A 21,665-nucleotide genomic window follows, 5' to 3' on the forward strand; every position below is an offset into this window, starting at 1 on the left:
GAGCAAGCTCCCAGCGCGACAGTAGGGAAGCAAGGCCTGAGGCCAGCAGGAGGTCGCCGGCCGCCGCAGTAGAGTGGGGGAAAAAGGCCTGAGCAGCGCTGAGGCCATTGTTCTTTGTCCTGGTGGGCCAGGAAAAGGCGCGAGAAGCGCTCGGTCATTAACTTTGCATTGGAGAGCAAGGATTGCCAGGCTGTAGATAACAAGTAACAGAACCCCGAAAGGAGACGGAGGTGACATACAGGAGGGACAGGCAAATCACTGGGTGTCCCAGCGTCACAGACTAAGCAGAAAAGGAGGCCGTTAGAAACAGAAGCGGAGTATTTTGGGTGTAATCTGCAGCTGGGGGGTCAACCATCAAAAGGCACCAGGAAGTCTCCAGAATACAAAGGCATGTTTTGATGGCTAGCAGGCGGGTGAAAAATGGGAGGAAGATACGGCTACTAGCGCGCCTCAGGGAGGACCAGGAGCAGCCAGAGGACAACGAAACGACTTGCAGGCAATGTTGGGTAATGTCAGGGCATTAGTGGCCCTAAAGGGAGCCTCATGGATGGACCAGCAACTCCAGGACAGGGCACATGTAAGGAAACCACGGCGGACAGCACTGACAGAACCGCCACCCGGGGGTGGGGGGCATGCAGCCAAAACGGCACCCCCCGCAGCCAGCGAGACGGGTGCAAGAAACACCAAGGCCAAGGGTGGGGAGCAGAGGGGGAAGAAGCAAACACAGACCAGGAGCAGGCGGGTTGCCACCCCAGAGCTGGTATCCAGCTCAGAAAATGAAGGGAGCAGCGATGAAGAGGGGTCTGTAGCCAGCACTATGGTCCCTCAGGAGACACACGGAGGACGATCCGGTGTGATCGGCAAGGAGAAGGGGCGCGTGAGGGTGCCACCCAAAACGGGGCGCGTGAGGGTGCGGCAGGATTGTCCGACGGGGGGACCAGGACAGATGGGAGTGAGCAAAGGGGCAATGCAGGATCCATGGTCCATACAACCCCCATGGCAGACAGTGTTGAGCCAGGGGCTATAGGATTTTCAAGGGGAATCATGGGGTCCAGGGGCTGCGAACCCGGCGGCGTGGATGCCCTGGTGGCAATGGCCAGGAGCCCGAGCCCCCTTTAAAGGAACACTCCAGTGGGGTACGGAGGGGCAAGAGGGCAGCCAGAAGCCGGAACAGAGGGCCGACCGAGGGGGCAACATAAAAAGGGCCACAGGCAAAGAAAAAGGGGATGCTATCCAGACTCCACAAAATGAGGAGGCAGGTCCCGGGCCGACCACTGAGGAAGGGACAGCGGCCCCTGGGGGTAGGGGCACGAGCTAGGCTAGGGAGGGCTTGGTCCAGAACGGGAAGCCAGCCAACGAGTATCTGTGCCATTCCCTGAGTGACACCCCCTCCCCCCCCCCCCCCCCCCCCTCTCCCACACACACACACACACACACAACCACGAAGCTGTTAGGACTGGCCATTCTCATCCCACTAAGAGTGAAGGAGCGAATATGGAGGAACTACTGGAGGTGCGCCAGGCAGGCTTGGACTTAGCGGTGCAAGACAAAAAAGACGATGACAGGAGGGACCGCCGCAAGCCCAGAGTAGATAGATCAATAGAAAACTGGCTGAAAGCCTTCAGAACATTGGCATGTGTTTTCATTGAGAAATTTCCCCAAAGCGCAGCAGCGCTAATTTTATGCGAGCAAAAAATGCACGAGGTGCAGCAACAATATCAGGGCGATGCATGGCTGAGATACGATGAGAGTTTGACAGAGAAGATGCAGTTGTGGCCAATAATGGGATGGGATTGCCAGGACATGGAGGGGTTCACGAAGCACATGGTGGCAGCCAGGGAAGGCATCAACAGCAAAGAGAGCAATTTCCATCCATACGGGAGTAAGGGCGAAAATGAGGGGCGGGGGCAAGGTTACAAGGGGAAGAATCAAGGCAATCAGAAAACAGGAAAAATATGCTGGAAGTTCGAAAAAGGCGATTGTACGTGGGGGCGTCATGTAGGTTTGAGCACGCTTGCAGGGCATGCGGGGGAGAAAAAACAGGTCGCATGGGAGTGAGGTACAGGCCTCCCCAGACGAGGGCAGTTGGGGCGGGGGGACCTAGGGGGAAGGCGGATGCTCCCTCCGATCATGAAAACGTAGGTAGCGTGGCGGAAGGAACAAGAAACGTAGAAAAAAAGAGAATTAATAAAAAGTAGAGGGAAGGCTCACATAGGTTGTCCTTTCGGTGCCTCACGGCAGGGGCACTGAGGGAGCCAAGCGTGGCCTACCGCCATGGAGAAAATAGATGTGATGCTCCTGCAGGACCCTTGAGATGCCTCACTGCTGGGGTACCGAGGGAGCAAAATGAAAGGACTCAGCCTCATGATAGCTAGAGTAGATGCTCAAGCAGGGTCCTGGCGGTTGCCACACGGCGGGCCCCCAGGGAGCAGGGAGGGCCCACAAAAGGGCAGGGCAAGCAGAACGGCACTTGCAGCCCGGGCAGGTCCCAAATCGGTAGCAAGTTGAAGCCTTGACCCGGTAACAGAGGCCAAGGAAGGCGGCCCCTCCCGTCCCCTTAGTTTGAGGAGGTTGGGTCCACGCAGCAAGGAAGACAAGAAAGTATATTTGCATGAATGGCAAGAGAGCAATAGGATAACTAAGATTGTGCAAATGTATAAACATATTATGTTGAATAAACTGCAACCTTTTTTGGCACCAAAGCTGGAGGGACGCAGTTGTGGGAAGAAAGGGAAGGGAAGGAACAACTCGCCTCCAGGAAGGGGTTTGTGTCTTGCACAATTCAAGTGAACCATGCTAGTTCTTGGTTTATCGCTGCTATAAGTTGTTCCTGCTACTCAATAGGATTGTTCTCCATCCTTTCTATTCTATGATATGCCTAACGATGACAGATGACATTGTAGGTCTATTGTTCATGGAAAGTTGAAGAGGCCTGCCTGTATTTGTTGTCGACCTAATCTTGCTAAAGGGCCAGTTATAAATATTGAGGTATTGTTTTAAAAATGATAGGTGAGGTGATGTTTACGGAGAAGGGCTTTACTCAAGAATTGAAAGAAACAAGAGATGACTGGGCAAGCATAAGCGGGGTGACTCGAGAGCAATGTGTGGCTTCACAATAAGCATCCGTGTGGTAAGTTCTCATGGCATTCCACATGCCCTGCTCTTGTTTTACTAACAAAGGGAGAAACTACAAAGTGAAGAGCATTGCTGTGGATTCCAATTGAAAGAGAGGAGTCCATGAAGATTTATTGTTATTTGTATGAGAACTGTGAACAAAATGAGCTGGAGGTTAGTAGGGCAAGGCATTGGGCTTTGCAAGGGCAGATAGTCTCTTTGTAGACGGAAATTGGACAGAAGTTAAAGTAGATCGGAAGAATTGACTAATAAGGAGAAGGAACTAGATTTCAGGACTGTTGAATGGAATGAGAAGAGGATATAGTCCAAAGGTTGGATATTCGAGTTCTACTAATCATCTTAAGTATAGTAGATTTCCCATCTACAGAAACATTAAGTCCACAGTGTGATCATATCACAATGAAAATACACATGGTTTTTATTTAGTTTGATAAATAAATCACAATTTGGATAGTTTGGCAGTGTTGAGGTAAAGGAGTATGGAACCTTTGTGTGTGGTGTCATGACCATTTTGCTTAGCTCCTGTATTTACAGGAAGTTGGTGCAGGCTTTATAAGACTGGTGTAGGGAGTTGGCTTGCAGTATCCTTGATCTGTCCTCCCTTTTTGGGTGGCAGGAGTTTTCCCTTGTTTGAAGGCAATGTGCCTGCTTTTAAATACCACTAGACCACAAATGTGCTCCTTTGGAGTGTAAAAGGGCAATCTTTGGTGAGTGAGATTCAGGCACGTTGGGATCTGTGAATTTTTCATAAAACAATGTGAGGTTTGGAGGAAAACTGATCTGATCCTTACATAGAATAGTTAAGGGAACCTGTTCAGTTGCACATTATTTCTATTGAACCGTTTGTATTTCTAATTTTAAAAAATCCCCCAGGTGAAGGTATACAAGCTGCTTTTCAGTGTGTTGAAGACCAGCCCCAGTAATATCAGTTCATACTGTAAGTGCAACCTATAGAGGTGGGCGAGCCACTGAAAGCTGAAGCATGGCTCTGGCTCAGCTCGAGATCCTGTTGGAACTTCGAGCCCATAACGAGCCGAGCTTTCATGTGGCTTCTGCCTGCTTTCCTCCCTCTATAGAGGATGTGGCGTTCTATCCGAAGTTGCTGACTTATGGACTGGGGAACCAGGTTTGAGCCTCTGCACCGGCTGAACATCATGTGATTCTAGCTAATCACTTTATATCCCTGTGCAGTAAAAATATAAATGTGACCTTGTGTAATGTGACATATTAATATCAAAGCTTCCACATGCCTGTACACCTTCTTTGAATTTTGAAGAGACTGTCATATTTTACGTTGTATTTGTTGTATGGTTTACAAAGCAAATATTTCCAGGGCTCTGCTTGTGCATGGGATCTAAGATCCGAGACGGACCCTTGGCTCGACTCTACCGCTTAACTTATAGGCTTGCCCACCTCTAGTATTCTAGATTAGGCGCAGACCAATCTACACAATGTGTCTTCGTCCGCCTTGGTATTCCTAAGGGTATCGGATTATTTGAGCCTGCTTATGTTTAGCATTAGACTTCAGCTCTCTAATATTAGTTTAAAATTAGTCTCGGGTTTGCATGCTTACTCTCTGCAGCCTTATAAATCAGTACGTTTCAGCTCTGTCCAAACTTAGAAGTAGTGACGCATGTCCTTACCAATGTTCAATTCCTCTATAAAATATGATATGCATGAAGATTGACTACTGATCACTTCATATGCGCGTCTCGTACTTATGGAAAACTGCTTCAGCTTTCCAAGGTACTTCAGGAATCGTGAGCATCCATAGATAAAGGTTCCAGTGGTTCTACCCCGGATAGATTTTCAGGATAACCATTGATTAAGTCCAATATTCCCTTTTGTTTAAATGTCAGCAGATTGATTTTATGTGGATATCATACAAAGCTGGCACTTGTCCCGCTTTCTTTGACTTACATTGATGTATAGTAAGTTTAGTTCTGTGCACAAATAAAGTACATCGTTTTCTAAGAATTTGTTTGCTCTGCACAACTTGCTTGCAGTAGATGGTAAATGATGTAATAAATGAGTAAGGTGGAATGTAATGCTTTACACAAACAACGACAATGGATATATATTTTAAATGTTATGTGGCACTGGTATGAGTTTTTGTACTAGAACTTACTGACGTTGAACTTGCTTTCAAATTTGATTCCATGCCAATTTATATTATTACTCTGAAAAATACTGCACAATACCTTTTGTTCTGGCATAATTTCAGCTGTCATTCCTGAAGGGCTTAATGTATGTTAGCAGGTTTCAACATACCCTTTTACATTGGATGCAACCTTCTGTTCTAATTGTAATGTTGAGTACTGTCAAGGGTAAAATAGTTATTTATATAGATATGAAAACTGGTGGTAAGAATATGTGTGTAACCGGCGCAAATCCTGTGAATTACAGCTTCTTACCTGGAAAAGGCCCTGTGGCCAAGTGCAATCTGTATAACACAAATATGTGCACTTTCTGTTTCCGCAGGCAGAGCAATTTCCCTGGCACGAATCAGAGTGGGATGATGGGCTCCAACTCACCGTACAGCCAGTCCATGAATAACAACTCTAGCATGATGAACCAGCAAGGCTCCCCATACAGCATGGCTGCGGCCATGGTGAACAACTCAGCAGGTAATGGCGAAAAGTGGTTTTTGCACCAAGGATTTATCTTGCTGGGACGGTATCAGCCACTTGATCATGAAAAGAGATTACCAGTAATCCAGAGCTAAATTAAAAGCAGTTCCTGCTTCTGGTGTATTCTTTTTAATTTATTATTATATAGTACTTTGCTATGTTTGACACCTGGAAACTGGTGCTGCATAGAGTACATATATTACTGTAAATTGTGGCCAAGAAACTGTTAGAAATTGGGTTTCTGGTTGGCAGAGGTATGCACCCTGTCCAAGCTGGAACCACAATCCTAGTCATGGTAGGTGTACTACACACGAAAAATGTGTTTGTGCTCACCCTCTGATAGATTGGCACAGAGCAGTCAGACTAAACTAAAGAGGCAAAGTGTAAAGTATTTGTGCGCGCACACAAAGTCAGACAGTGCAAACACCACAAATTTACTTCACACCAGTTTAGAAAAATAGCCAATATTTATCGGAGTAAAACGAGACCAAAACGACAAATCCAATATGAAAAAGTCAAGATATAAATTTTGAAAGATTAAATCAAAATGCAGTGCTTATAAGTCATAGCTCCGACTACTGCTATCTAGTCACGCTTGACCAGGGCAAATCCAAAAGTTCAGTCCGACAGCGATGAAGTGCAGATCGGATACAGGAGTTATGCAGACCCACTGACAGTACCTTGGATGTGTTGATGCTTGGGGACGATGCGTTAAAAAAAAGAGGTGATGCGTCGCTGTTGCAAGCGATGCGTTGGTTCCAAAGTGGGGCAAAGTTGTTGATGCATCGATGTCAAACCGCTGGGCTGAAGGCGATGCATCAGTTAGAAGCCACACTGGGCCAGGAATGCGTCGGAGTTGGGGACAGGGCGTTGCAGACGTTGGCGATGCGTTGTCCGAGACTCACACAGGGGTGGTTATTCGGAGGCACTGCATCGGTAAAGTCAGGGCTGCGTTTTAAGTCGAGATTGTTACGATGTGCACTCGGTGAACAGTGTCCACATTTTGGTGCAGGCAGCGGCGATGCTTCAATTTTGCAGGGAATGCGCCGGTTCTCAACGACGCTTTGGTGTCGATACATTGGTTTCTTGGGTTGCAGCACCAAATACCCGCTTTCAAGCACCCAGGACTAGGTTTGGCACCACTTAGCAGAGCAGGACTCACAACAGAGGAGCCCAGGTGCTGATAGCAAGATGCAGGTCAAAATTTTGATATCCCTGAGACTTCAAAAGGAGGAGGCAAGCTCAAACAAGCCCTTGTAGAACCTTTAGAGATGTAGGGAGTAAAGTTCAGTCCTCTCACTGCCAGCCAAGAAGCAGCAGGCCAACACAGCAAAGCAAGCAGCAAAGTGGCAGCCCCTCCTGGCAGCACAACAGCTCTTCTTCCTGGCAGAATGTCCTCAGTCCCGCAGTGTTCAGAGTATATGGTGTCAAAGGTTCCGTACTTATACCCATTTTAGCCTTTGAAGCAGGGAGACTTCAAAGAAAGGTTTTTGTAGTGCACAAGACCCTGCCCTGGCTCCAGACACACTACAGGGGTGTATGCATCTCTTTGTGTAGAAACAGGCACACCCCTATTCAGGTGCAAGTGTCAGCTCCTCCCGCTCACTCAGTAAGCCCATCAGCCTAGTGATGGGCCTTCAGTAAATGCTGGCCACACCTCCACTCCATTTGTATGTGACTGTCTAGAGGGAATTCACAAAGCCCAGCTGTCATCCAACCCAGATGTGTAATGCCAACTTTCTAAAAGTGGCATTTTCAGACCTGCAATTTAAAAACCAACTTCACTAAAAATGCGTTTTTAAATTGTGAATCCAGAGACACCAAACTTACTATTTCTATATTTTCCCAATTGGAAGTTACACTTGTAAAGGGTTACAAGGCAGCTCCAAAGCAAACCCATGGGATAGATAGGCTTTGCCATAGTGAAAAACGAAATTAGCAGTTTTTCGCTGTCAGGACATGTAAAACTCCAGAGTACATGTCCCACCTTTTAAGTACACTGCACCCTGCCCATTGGGCTACCTACGGCCTACCTCAGGGGTGACATATATAATAGAAGGAGAAGTTTGGGCCTGGCAAGTAGGTCAACTTGCCAGGTCAACATGGCAGTTTAAAACTGCCCACACAGGCTCTGCAGTAGCAGGCCTGAGATGGATTAGAAGGGCTACTCATGAGGGGTGGCACAATCAGTGCTGCAGGCCCACTGGTAGCATTTGATTTACAGGCCCTGGGCACATGTAGTGCGCTGTACTAGGGACTTAATAGTAAATCAAATATGCCAGTCATGGAGAAACCAAATGCCATTACATTTTAGACACAGAGCACGTGCACTTTAGCAGTGAAAAAGTACCTAAATTCCTTAAACCAGCAAAAACAAAGTTCAGCACAGTCAAAACAGGAGGTCAGAAGGCAAAAAGACAAGGGAAACACGTCAAAAGATGCAAGGACTAACAGAAACCTATTATACTTGGTACTCCTGATTTTATCATCTTTGTTTTTTTACTTTACTCTCGATTTATCTGTATGTTTTTGTCTCATTTTATTAATATTTATCTACATTTGTTAGTGAGTGAATAAATAGATGCATTTCATATAATTTATTTTCAAGTTTATGTAACAGATTTTATGTACACTTCGATGTCTCTAAGGTTTTAGAGTTGTAACAAGCAACTGTGCAAATTAGTATGGGAGTACTGATAGAGGCACATCTGCAGTTGTGTAAGCTCCTTTTAGAAATTGCATTTCTTTTTGGTTTTACATGGCCCATGCCATCAATAAGTAAATAATGCCAGATTCTAACTTGGAGATGCACTGAGCAAGAGACAACACTGCTTCCGGTGAGATGTTTGCAACACATAACCGGACCCAGTGAACTCTATCACTGAACCTTTTTTAATGTGCCTTTTTTGACACACGCACAATGGACTTTGTATTGGCTATGAGGATTTTGTGGAAATGGAACCCAATGGTGCATTCATTCGTTGCTGTTGGCCCGTATTTATGATTGACAGCATAGACTCCTAATATCAGATTTCTATATGTTTAAAAACAAATAACATAACATGTAAGCGTACGTTCACCCATGGGTATCTTGGTGCTGAATAGCAGATGTTTATTGTTACCCAACTCAATGGTACTCATCGACCTCAGATGGATGAAAGGCTGAGTGGACCTGCCAGGATTTAAACCTGTGACCTCGAGGTCAAACACAGGCCCCTACAGTGGACACATTAGTCCACTAAGCCACCAGACCCGGCAAATACAAGCATGGGACAGATGTTCTAAATATTTATGTGGTAAGGTCTGTAAGAATAGAATACTGGAGCCACTGTTTAAACACACAATAAAATAAGAGCTCCTCTGTGTGTCCATATATCAGGTTCCCTTGACATGTCATGCATAACATCAGTCTCATGGATTTCCCATATTTGTAGACCCTCCTGCTGCCTCGTACAGCATGTTCGTAGAAATACTCAACATAAATCCCTCGTCAATATTCACGGGTCTTGCTGGCTCAAACATGCACTGCAGAAATTAGACTTTGACATGCTTGGCACCATGAACAGGGTCAGACCGTACATGACTAGCAATGTTTTTCGGTTTGTAACAAAATGTAAAAATACAAAATCACAAACAGAAAAGCCGATTTCCAAGTTATGATGCGTATAAAATTTGAAGTCTATATCAACATAAAGAAAGACTTAATAATAAGGATCACAACCATTATAACATAGCCAAGATCTAGTTGGGAGGTCTAACATTCGAGTTCTAACAGTTGTTTTTTTTTTTTTTTTTTTTTGGCTGCCACCAAAAATCTACCTACTGCAAAACGAATGAGAGGAGATGACAATGTTAATAGATATAAAGGCGGCTTAATAATCGCTAGCATGAATATACGTTTAAAATGATTACAATATGCCTGTTATGAGTTCTGGAATACAATTTCTAGAAAAACTGAAAAGGTACGCATGATTGATTAGGCGAATTAGCACAAGCCCAATATTCATGTAATGTCTTGAAAAGTAACCTCTTAGAGACAGACAGGTACTGATGAAACAGAGTATTTAAAAGCTGCCTTTCGTAACTATTACCAATACAGGCCAGAAGTGCCTCCATTCCACTAACGTTCGTAAGAGAAGAATAACATCTTACAGAGCTTTCCTGTAATTCAGTTCTGTCTCTTTCTGCATGCCACCTAGTTAGAAACATCAGAATCAGCCATTTCTTAAACTCCTTCACAAGTTTGCACAGAGATGAGGGGAATCAGTTGCTAAACTGGAATTTCTAATATAGATTCTACGCTACTCGGTCAATCGTAAGTAAGGCTCCCTGTTTTCCGTTTTTACTGATTTTTACAGATAAACACAGACAGAAAAACATTTATTTTCTAGTCTGTAATTTTTTTTAAATGTGGATAAAAACGGAAATTGGGTGCTTTTTGAGTGATTCTAAATACATTTTGCCATGACTGACATGCCAATACCTGTGTGGATTGATAGGTAAGGGTGTTAAAAAAAAAAAAAGGAAATTTAGTAAAGACGCTTAAACAGCAGTAGATATGCACAAGGCTGATACTGAAATGTGCATATTTTCATATAAGTGTATTGATTTATCTTCTGTGGGTGTTCATATCACTGAAACCGGGCATGCATTCAGCATGACTGCATATTTATTGTTTAAATGAATGTGGAATTATACCAGTTTCAGCTTTATTTTTTTTCACAAAACCCATAATAAATGTGGATAAATACAGACGGAAATGTAAAAAAAAAACATAAAACCAGGAGCACTAATCATAAGCAATTAGTAAACATTTCCCTGTTAAGACGGTGCTGATTTACACCATAGAGATAACCATAACGTCACAGGGCCCAGCTTTGAGTCTCTCTTCAATATATCCTAGACCCAGCTCCTTTTCTCTCTGGATGCATTCATCAACAGTCACCCCAGTTTCCTACACCATAAGCCGCAGAGGGTATTTACCTTTAGCTATAGTAATCCTCTGCATTAAAGGTTTCTGTTTAAGTCTGTGCAATACACATAACCGGAACCAGTAAACGTAAGGATTGAACCTGTTTTATGCGCCTTTCAACACGTGGACAGTCGACTCCATTCTGGTGATGAAATTACTGTGAAAGTGCTCCCTGGAATATGGTTGAGCCCACCTCGGCTTTTAGGGGCTGAGCTGGACCCAATGATGAAGCATGCCACTATTAGAGTGGGTGAGGGTCATATATAAAAAATAAATTGTTTTTTCTCATGTGCTTATCGACAGAAAGTCTTGAGAGGCAGAGTTCCTCTATGTCTGTAGACTAGGGATACTCGTGTTGTGGTAACTGTGGAAGTGAACCTGACTAGTTAATTGAGTTACAAGGGAGAGTACACAGCCCCCAGTGCGTTGGTACCATCAGGCAGTCCTGTAAGTAAAGCAGCTCCCATAGCATAGATAAAAAAGCCGCTCTGGGCTTACAGGCAGGGAAAGGGACACGGCAGAGCTGCCATATCTAAGGGCAGTTATTACGGCAGGGAGAGGGTGCTCAGTGTTCCAGGCCCACCGTGGATCTTAGATGCAAGTTGCCTTTTGCCCTGTGATGCTGTTGGTCTGACACCCAAATCTGCCAGGAAGCTTCAGTAGTCCATTGCTGGCCTGTCAGCCAGTTTGGAGGTAGCGTGTGTTAGACCTTTCGCTTCCCAAGGTTTATTTGTATTTTCTATTTTGAAACGGCACAGCTCTATCATGAAACAGATTAAACCATAATAAGTGATCAGACTAGTTAATATCACAGATTTTGGTTTGGATTAGAATACTTAAAGAAGAAATAAAGAAGCAGGGAACACTGACAGTAAGATGCTGGGCTAGTCATTAAAAAGTGAGTTGTGTTTTGCACTGAGCCTTCGAAAGGGGAGTTCAGAAAGTAAGGCTAGAGGTGACTTAATCTGCTCCTCTTATAGGTCAGTTTTCTATAGGGCCTGATTTTGGACCTATTAAATGTTGCCTATCGGTTTTTAATGTGAGAGTGGGGACCTTGCATGCTCCCTTACCTTAGAGCATGCCCTGCATACTGTCCTTTTGTGTGCATGCAGGTTGAGAGCATCTAATTGTTGCAACCAGTGATTGGATGTATTTGAATAACATTTCTCAGGCTCACTGGTGCTCACCCTCCCCCGTCCAGATAGGACAGCTTATTTGAAAGAGTGTCGTATCTGAACGTATGTTGCAGGTGAACGCAGTGATGTGGGTGCCTGCGACGACTCATTTTGGTGAGTCTGTAAAGGAAGAGTCTACACTGCTCGTCGTGAATAATGGGCATGGATAGGGGCAGGGATAGCCCAAAGCTATATGGATCGATCTCTCTCCCACAGACTCTACTGTCAGGATAACTGGAGAGTGCTATTATCACTGCTGCAGTCCTGGACAGACAAAAGACGTATTCTGATGGACATAACATGGCCTCAGACCCAGGTTAGGCACTGTATATCAACTTATTTGTCAACATCTTATAGCCATGAAACAAGTGGAAGAACAAAAAGGAACCTTACAATTGGTCTTCATGGATCTTAGTACAGCTTTTGATAGTAAACAATCTCAAATGATAGGAAATGATGGCCGGTTTAGAGGTTGCAACACAGTTAATCCTCCTTTTGCAGTGTGTAAATGACAACCTGATCGCCCTGATTGATTATAGCCCAGATGAGTTAATATACAGAATCGTTCTTATTTAGAAGAAGTGCCCTGGCACCTACCCACATTATCCTGTATATTAACCACCTCAAGGGGACTTTGAGGAGTAGCACACGTGACACGCCAAGGTTATGAAGGAAGCCCATCCACAGACTGCTTTAGGTGGACAATGTTGTTCTCTGTGCAAGAACTGATAATGATTTACATGAATCAGTTATTATGTGGCCTTTACAGCAAAGGCAGATTTGACTACTAACTGGTCAAGACATATATTATAGGTATGGGCCGTAAAAATTATGGAGCAAAGCCTATTGCTCTTTGGAGAATTATATCTTAAACCAGTATCTTAGGAATGCATTTAATTTGCAGCATAACAAAAAAGATCTTTCAGTTAAAAATCCTGTCTTAGGTTAACAAACAGGTCTATTTTTAGGTTTCACCCGAGAGAGGTTGCATGCTATGTCAGCAAAATCGTATGTTAAAAAAAAAAAAAGCTTTAAACTGGCTTAAAACCTGCCCATTACTTACCATTTGTTGGCTTCCATGTCATTCTTGCTGGTTATTGGTCATGTCTCCTGGCTGCCCCCTACTTTCTCCTGGGGCTTGAACATGAACCTAGCTCAGCTTCCTGTTTGCGGCAAGTGTCCCTTCCACTGGCAGCACGCTCCTCCATGTACTTCATTTTTACTTTTTCCAGTGCACTCCTATAGAGTGCATGGTACTGTACAGTCTCCCCCCCCCCCCCCCCCTACTGCTACTGCCTGTTGTTGCTTCTCCTTCCCCTGCTGCTCCCTCATGTTTGCCCCCCCACACCCTTCTCTTGCTGTGTGTTGCTGCACCCTCATTCCTCTCACTCACCTTACTGCTGTTGCTTCTCAACTGCCTCCTATTCTTTGTTTCTGTTCCCTCCCTCCTCCCCTGCACCTCCCTCGCACCTCCCTCGTGTTGCTTACCCTCTTCCGGTGCTTTTTCGACATATTACACAGCAACACAGGCTGCTGTGCAACATGGCTTGAAGAAAAAGTACTATGTCACGGTCAACGCTTGCTGCGTCATTGCACTTTTTTTTAAACGTTAAGCCATGTTGCACAACAGCCCACCCTCCAGTGCAACGTATCTAAATAAAAAAAAAAAGTTACAAACATTGACAAAGCCAGTAGATGTCACATATGCAAAACCTATTGGCTTTGCCAGTGCATGTTAGTTTTGCTTTGTAGACCCTTTCTCAGTCCACCTCCAAATTAATACTGGTATTGTTTACATTACATAATCCCCTTTGATTCAATACTGGACACATTCTTATATGCAAGGTTGTCTCTCCTACTGGCATTCTCTTCTACTCTGCCTGATAGGCCAGTTGCAGCAAACCTTCGCCCATGCCATCGCTCACCTAACTCTGCTACTTTACTGGAAGCAGGAAACGGTCAAACCATTTAGCACCAATAACTGACGTTCATTTGAATTAGTTTATATGTGATGTTCTTCCAGTCCACGCCAAGTCCTGTCTGTAGGTGTATATCCTGATGTGACAAATAAAACGCACAGATCTCACTTTTATTATTTTATTAACCCTGTAGCCAATATTCAGTAGCCTTGTGTCTTAAAAAATGTTTTATAAATAATGGCAGTGACATTGGTGGGTTACATTTGTCTTCTGTTAGGCCTTGATGAGGTATGTCAGATCTTCTAATGTAAAAGCAAATAATCTTAAGAGGCTGCACTTTCTCTTTCAAGTCACTGTAGAACTCAGTCGCTTGCCTAGCCCTCAACTCTTTCCTGGTAGTTACCTTTTTTGAGTGACTGGGCATATACAAATTTTCTTGAACAACACAGCAACCATGTTTATATCTTTCGAAAAGGCAGAATTCTAATATAATTTGAATCCTAGAAATACTAATTTTAAGTCTGAAACATTTATCATCACTCGGTACCAATCATCTTGCTACAGTACAACACTATCACTACCAGATATTCTGTCCTAAGATTGCCTAAACAAAATTCAAAATGCTAATGCATTGTGTCCAGGTTCCTAGCAAAGCGAACATTAGCTGAAACTCGCTATGAACTTGTCAGAACAGATTTGTCTATTTTTTACTCCTCTCTTCTCATAAACCACGAAATCAGTAGCTCGGGCTTATAAACGGATTCAACATTCAGACCTGATTCACTTCTCAATGAACTGTCCTGAAGCTGTAGATTATGGTTGACCTTCTTTGGTAGGAAAGTGCTGCATCAGTGACCAGCGACCTTTAACTTAGCTCTCTGGATCCTACAGTTCTAGAATTTGGGTATTTCATTCTTTCTTAGGAATGTATGGAAGTTTTAAAAGACGCCATGAAATATTCCATTATGCTTCTTCATATGAAAGTGTCTCTTTTCTTTGGAGACCCTGTGTTGTCCATATTGTCTAAGGTTTTTCTTACGTCTCTTGTGTTGTGGGATGTAGTATGTTTTATTCATCATCAGAGCTTTTTCCATGTATCATAGAGCACACGTCCATTGTTATGAGGTCTTTATGAAGCATGTTTCATGTCCCTGTGTAAAGACGCATTCCATCCCCTGCAGCACATATCATCCGTTGAATAATTTGGACCACTATATGTCATGTCCATCGAAGATCGCATTCTTTGTCCTCTACTTTATTGGCCATATTCAACTTTTTCATTAGTCGTTGCGGGATGCGCCTTTATTTTGTGTATCGTAGAGCATGTTTTGTCCCTATCAGTGTATCTTACTCGTAAGTTCCATACATCATATTTCATCATCATAGGTTTTTATAGGGTATGTTACCTGTCCATGTGTAGCGGTGCCTTCCATCCCTTGAATAACTGAGACTAGCGTACATCCTGTCCTTAATGGAGCCCGTTCCATATCCCGTGCCTCACTGAGGACAGTCTATGGCATGTTCTTTGCTGTTGCCATCCAACGTTTATAGAGAGAACATAGCTCCATGAAGCTTTTGCTAGCTAGTGGTAGGCTTTTTAGGTCTGGCCTTGAGATGTGGTTGTCTCGCAAAATTGTTTTTCCAAAAAATCACACATAATATACATACTTAGAGGGACTTTTGGTCAGCGGGCTTCATCCATTTGCCTGTTCAAATTTAATTCACAAGTTACTTTCTCCCACCACAGCAGACAGTATGACGCAATTGGTCAGCCTACTTAACCCACTGGCTACTTTCACTGAGTGACTGCACAAAACCTTTGCATATTGTTCACATTCACTAAAAATAGTTCATTTCGCTTCACTGACAAACCTGTTTAAAATGTGCATTTAATTTGATTTATTTATATCAACTTAAAAAGTTGATATGTGTTTTGTCTGCAGGGTGTCCAGCGAAATTGTGTTTGATTTTTCAACCCTTTTTTTTATTATTAAAGTTGGTCCTGCACATGGTAGCTTCCTTCGATTTCAGTGCTTGGTTACTGGTGATTTATTTTTATTTCCTTTACACATATTAATAAAATGGAAGGCGCTACTGAAAGGGTTGATATTTAAAAAGACATCACTAGCAAGGCACCCGTATCAGCGAATGTTTTATAAATTTACATTTTTTTTATAGCGAGCATATACCATCGTATTTTAGGTGCCGTATGCGTGCAATAAAAATAATTTTAGCATCGTACCAGCCTGCCATGGCCACTTCCACTCGCTATTCCAAAGCTTGTTCTTTGTAGAATGCAGAGACTTCCTTTGTAATCATTTATTTAAGTTGTTTTTCTTTAAAATAAAAAGATCGTTTAGCATTCAAGCGGTCCTACATTCCGGATCCTTTTATGTAATGCTCGTATGTTTTTTCTTGGCCCCCAGAGCCGAGAATCTAACCCACAACAAACAGATGGCAGAACGCCCTGCCTGAAAAGATTTATTTATTCCAAAGAAATAACTAGTTTACAGGAAGATTCACGCTCAGAGGGGCTGGGGTGTTTTTTTCTCCACATAATTCAACCATTTGTTATTCCTTAGAGTAAAGATCTGCTCGGTGAAAGGCCATTTATCCTCGCAGTGTTTGTACGACAGAGTCGGGCTCTTATTACGTTATGCATATTGAGATATTGGATTTTTAATAATGCAAACATTTATCAACTTTCGCTCGAGCATTTCTCGAAGTGCCTTTTTTTGTTCCGCATTCATTCATTCAGAGGGTAACAGATGAAGAGCCGAGTACACACGCGGAGAGTGTAAGGATAGTTTTCAGCAGTCAGGAGCTTGTCTTTCATGGGGTAGCTGTTTGACACCTCCCACCCCCAATGTAAACCTTTACTGCCTCAAGCTGTTTTGCACGATTCACTGTATCATAAATGAAGAAATCTTGCCCATCATTCAGATATGAGCTGTTTCCAATCGAAGTTCTGAAATCTATGTAAGATTTATTTAGCTACATTTATCTGGATTTTTTAAAGTTTGCTTTCAAGGTCGGACAGGCCTGTTGGGCACTCTGGCAATGCCCGAAGGGCTGGTCTGACAGGTCAGTATGTGGAACGGTGTTTTTACCGTTTGTGGCCTGTTTCATTGTCTAGTGGGCCAGTTTTTGCTGTTAATTTCCCTGCTATTATTAAGCACATTGCATACAGGAAGCTCAAATGCATGCAGTCTTCCAGACCTTGCAAAACTCTAAACAACCTGTCTATACAAGTTCAATGCTGCCCTGGTTTGCAAATGTGGGACACTTTGTTAACCATATCACTGTCTCCTAGGATGTCATTTTTTGTAGCACACAACCGAATGTAATACCTGAATAGAATCAAACAACCAGCCGACACGTGTTTTGTCACAAGGAAAGTGTCCTGTGATTCTTCAGGGCTGTGTGGCGATGTAAAGCGAGTGGAGGCCTTTACGTCCACCCGCAGCGCGGCGTACCCGCCACGGCTTAGCCATAAGAGACATCGCACCTCTCAAAATTCTTTTCTAAACATGGCACCAGAGCCGTGTTCACCGCTTACCAGATTTCCTCCTGCACTGTACTTCATCACTTACTACTTAGTCCTCCTCGTACCCCAGGCCGGGTTGGAATTCTCACCGGCTCTGTGGGACCTCCTCCACTCGCTTTACATCGCCACACAGCCCTGAAGAGTCACGGGACAGTTTCCTAGTGACGAAACACGTGTCGGCTGGTTGTTTGATTCTATTCTGTTGTTGCTTCATTAAATAACTCTGAACGTTATACTGATGTTGTGGAGAAGTGTGGCTCAATGGTTAGAGCGGCAGACCCTGATGCAGAGGTCTGGCCCGGGACCAGGGTTCAATTCCCCGCCCCGGCGGGTCTTGGGCTCAAAATTCCACGGACCTGATAATTCTCGCCTCGGTGCCTATTCCAATCATGGAGTCCCACTCTGCAACTCTGGGCAATAGCTTGCTTAATCTCCACAACGGCCCCCACAACGCTAAAGGATGCCTGGCCTCCACCTTGGGGGTGCCCAGGAGTGGACGCCTCACAGGGAAAGCCAGGATGGGTTCCACAGCGGTATTCGTACAAGCGCCTTGAGACCCTTGCGGGTGAGTAGTGCGCTATACAAGTATCAATTTACATTTACCTCCGCAATTTTAATCTAAACGAGTCTTTCATACCATTATCATACCCCCACCACGTGTGCCCGGGACTGTACTCATTAGACTGGTGTGGGTTCTTTGACTCACACACTTACGGGGGTTATTGGGTAATTCCCCCGACCTGGCAGCATCGTGCATATTCTGAGCACAATTCACACAACGCGTACTAGTCTGAGCGCTATTCTTCCTGGTTATACTAAAACCCCTACCCCTAGATATCAGACTGTAGTACCAGTAAATGAACTGCACAAATTAAGCATATTTGTTTGTTATTCTGAAGTGTGATGGAAACAAATAGGATCAAAACAAATCAAGACACTTTAGTTGGTGATGCACAAATGATAAATATTCGCTGAAACCCGATTTCTACACATTATCATTTGTTTGCAGTATAGTTTTATCAGTAAAACTGTGTCTGTGCAAATTTAGTGGCCAGTGCAATAGAAAATGTGCTGTCTGGAAAGGACAATGCGTTGGCACACGATGCTTTAATTACATTAAAAAGTCGCACGCCTCATGTCCATGAAAGCTAGGTGTGTTGCAAAAGTTTGTCGTTCTAAAAATTGGGTCCTGGGTCTAAAAGGTTTGGGAAGCACTGAACAATGTTATTCACAAACGGGGGACTCTTTTTTATTTTGGTGCCTGTGCCTATTTTCTCTCTGTCTAAAGGTTGCTTTTGCAAAACTTCATCTATAAAACCTCCTTCATGCAAAAACCCATTCATATGCTGTTCTTGTACTAGGTGCAAAATAGTTAATTGTTTGTGGCTGCATAATCTGATAGTTTTGTCCAGAAAACGTTGCATGCTCCAAAATACAGTTATTTGTCAACGATATGTGGCATGGCTTGCAGTTAAATGTAGTGGTTTTATTTGGGAAATTTGCTTAAAAAATAACTGGCACTTGTTGCCCAAAAGGCGCTTGCTACTGTCTGTTATGTTGTACCTGCTGCTGAAAGATTTTAACAACGGGCCCGAAATGTGGCTCCCATGTGAAGTACATTTTTTTTTTCTTCAGTATTCTTTGATATGGGCTGTTTGCCTGTGAGTTTCTTTCCCGAGTTCTGCATGGCGCTCTTAACCCTTGCATCATTTTGTCTTCCCTCTCTGTAGAAAAGGCCACTAATGGCAAAGCGGTGGGGCGCTCCAGTTGAATTTGGCATAATGCAGGCAGGCGATAAACGGGGACATTTAAACTTCAGGTCTTGCGCCCCTAACACCCCAAACCTCCTTTCTCTGTCAGAGAAATGCCTTATCCTGCCCCTCATGAAAGATGAGTGTGTTAGGGGATTTTTCCATCCGTAGGTACACCATCCTTTTTTAAGGGTATATTTCCGTATAAAAGTGGGATGGGAAAAATCATTGACATTTTCTGTGAATACTGACAAAGTTATGACAATGTGAGTGTGCCCTACCTTCCGGAAGGCCATCCTACTCGTTTGTTCCCTGAGACCACCCCTGTTCTTTCACTAGCCCCACCCTCTTTTTAATTCCTGTTTGTTTGCATAAAAGTCCTTGGATTCAGGTTATAAGAACTTGTGACAGCAGATGTGATAGGTTTGCTCATGGAAGTTTGACTTGCATGCAGAATAAAGTTGTGACCCAGACTGTTTGCGGCACTCCATAGAAAATTAGACTTTTATGAGCAGTGCTAGCCAGCTGTGACTGCACCTCATCACTGTGGTGTATGCTTTCTTTCTTCTTACATCACAAACATTACAGGATTTGTATCTTCACCCAACCTAAGGAGTTGTGGCAATTTGTGACAGGTTTCAGGCAATAAGTAATTATTTCGGTTGTGCCAGTGTAGTTATGACAATTATTTAATCAGGTTTATGACACAAAAAAGATTAAAAGAAAATCTGCTTGTAAGATTATCACTTGAGCTGCCCAAGTGTGTTTTTTCTGGGCTGTTTGATTGAACATCATATTTGCAATGCCAATTCTCTTTAGATAGACATTTCTTTGTTTGGTGGGAGTTTCTTTACAGCAGTATCATTGACTGTAATTGTTTCACCTTTGTTAGCTTATGGCACATACCAATTGGTGACACTGCGCATTGCATACCATGGCGATGTTGGATTGAAGACTGCTTAATATAAACGAGTATTGTTTTGAAGTTTGTTATTAAATATTTTGAAGGCCACATTAAAATCTAATTAATGAACAGAATCTCTATAGTTTCTGTCCTGTGTTATAGCTAAAAGTAGGGCCTGGATTTGGGTTCCCAGTCCTCTGAAGATTGGGCCTACACTGCAGACTCGGCAGATAAATATTGAGGTTACGGTACTAAATGTATTTCTAAGTCGGACGTTTTTTGAATATTATGGAACTTGATACAGATAGTCAAACCATTGACAAAGTATGTGTTACCCTCACACCGCTGGAACCTTCAATTGAGCCTTCTGTTTAATATCACTAGACCTCCTTATAAGTGCTGTCAAGAGGTTTCTTACTTTCTTTTGCTTTATTTTCTTTTTACATCTCACTACCAATAAAATAGCTGACCTGTTTTTAATTTTTTTCGTGTAACCTTACAAATAGCACAAACATTTTTTGGTAGGGCTGGAATGCATATGAGCTTGCAATAGTTTACATAAGTAATTGGGCTTGGTTGGCTGGTGCTGTAATACAACATTTTCCATCTTTTAGGAAATTGAGTTCATATTGAAATTATAGTTCAGTTTTGCAAACATTGATATTTTGGTCTTCATAATGTCTTGCACTTCTTCACATATCCTTTCTTAACTCTGTACTGTGGTCAGGGTCCTTGATTTTAATTTGATATGTTTTGAGGTCACACACCTATTAACCTCATAAGGACTACCAGCCAACATCTCAATGTCTGAGGGATGCAATTGAATAGCAAACAGTCTTTTAACTAACCACGTTTTTCAAGCAGAGTTTTACATGCTCATTGAAGTTTATCTCAAAGCGTTGGACCTCTCTCTGCAAAAGAAATGTCAGCCAGTGAAGAACAGCAAAATGTGTGAAACAGCGAAGTCCATCAGGCTAATATGGAATAATGTATTTTTGTGGGTACTCTGAGAAAAGACGTATATGAAACCCAGTCATGTAAAACATCCCATCTTCAAATTGAGAGCTTGGTCAAAACATGTAATAAACGTGCCGGATATGCTCCGAAGCTTGCCTTGCGTTAAGAAGAGAATCAATGCTATATTCAGATTGTCCAGCCGGACAAACGATTTAATATTGTAATAAATCAATAGACAAATATGGAAACAAAATTCTCGTGGGACACAGTCCAGTATCCCGTAGGGAACATAACCATTACAAAACACACAAGGACATTTCAGGCAAAACAGTTCTAGCTTGTAAAGTATCAATTGTGTCAAGCTTGGAAAAACACTTTTTTACACAATGGATTAATGTGCAAGCTGTTTTGTTTGGGTCGACGACGTTTTTCATCAGGACATTGATTTAGTGCATGCCTGATTTAAGAGAAATTGCCTGTGGGAAAGCCGGGGTGGGAGGAGTAAAAGGGTAAAAGGACAGAATTAGGGCGACCTGATAGTGATGGAGCAATATTAGTTCTCAATTTGAAAACCTCACGTGATGTGGACGTGATTGGCATTAAAGCATGCTGTGTATGTGAGCATGCGTCTAGCTCGCAAGTTGTGAGACCGTATCTAAATGGCAGGGCAAATAG

The 21,665-nt window shown here is 43.3% G+C and overlaps 1 protein-coding gene across 5 annotated transcripts in view; it reads left to right on the forward strand.

Moving 5' to 3' along the window:
• ARID1B (AT-rich interaction domain 1B) overlaps positions 1-21,665 on the forward strand; it is a 736,193-nt gene that overhangs the window by 642,510 nt on the left and 72,018 nt on the right. For all 5 annotated transcript variants that reach the window (XM_085611434.1, XM_085611437.1, XM_085611436.1 and 2 more), the window contains one exon: positions 5,617-5,762. In XM_085611434.1, the coding sequence (XP_085467560.1) occupies positions 5,617-5,762 (146 nt within the window). The remainder of the gene's footprint in view (positions 1-5,616; positions 5,763-21,665) is intronic.

Source organism: Triturus cristatus, chromosome 6, assembly GCF_964204655.1.
Source record: "Triturus cristatus chromosome 6, aTriCri1.1, whole genome shotgun sequence".
In the NCBI taxonomy this organism is placed as follows: Eukaryota; Metazoa; Chordata; class Amphibia; order Caudata; family Salamandridae; genus Triturus; species Triturus cristatus.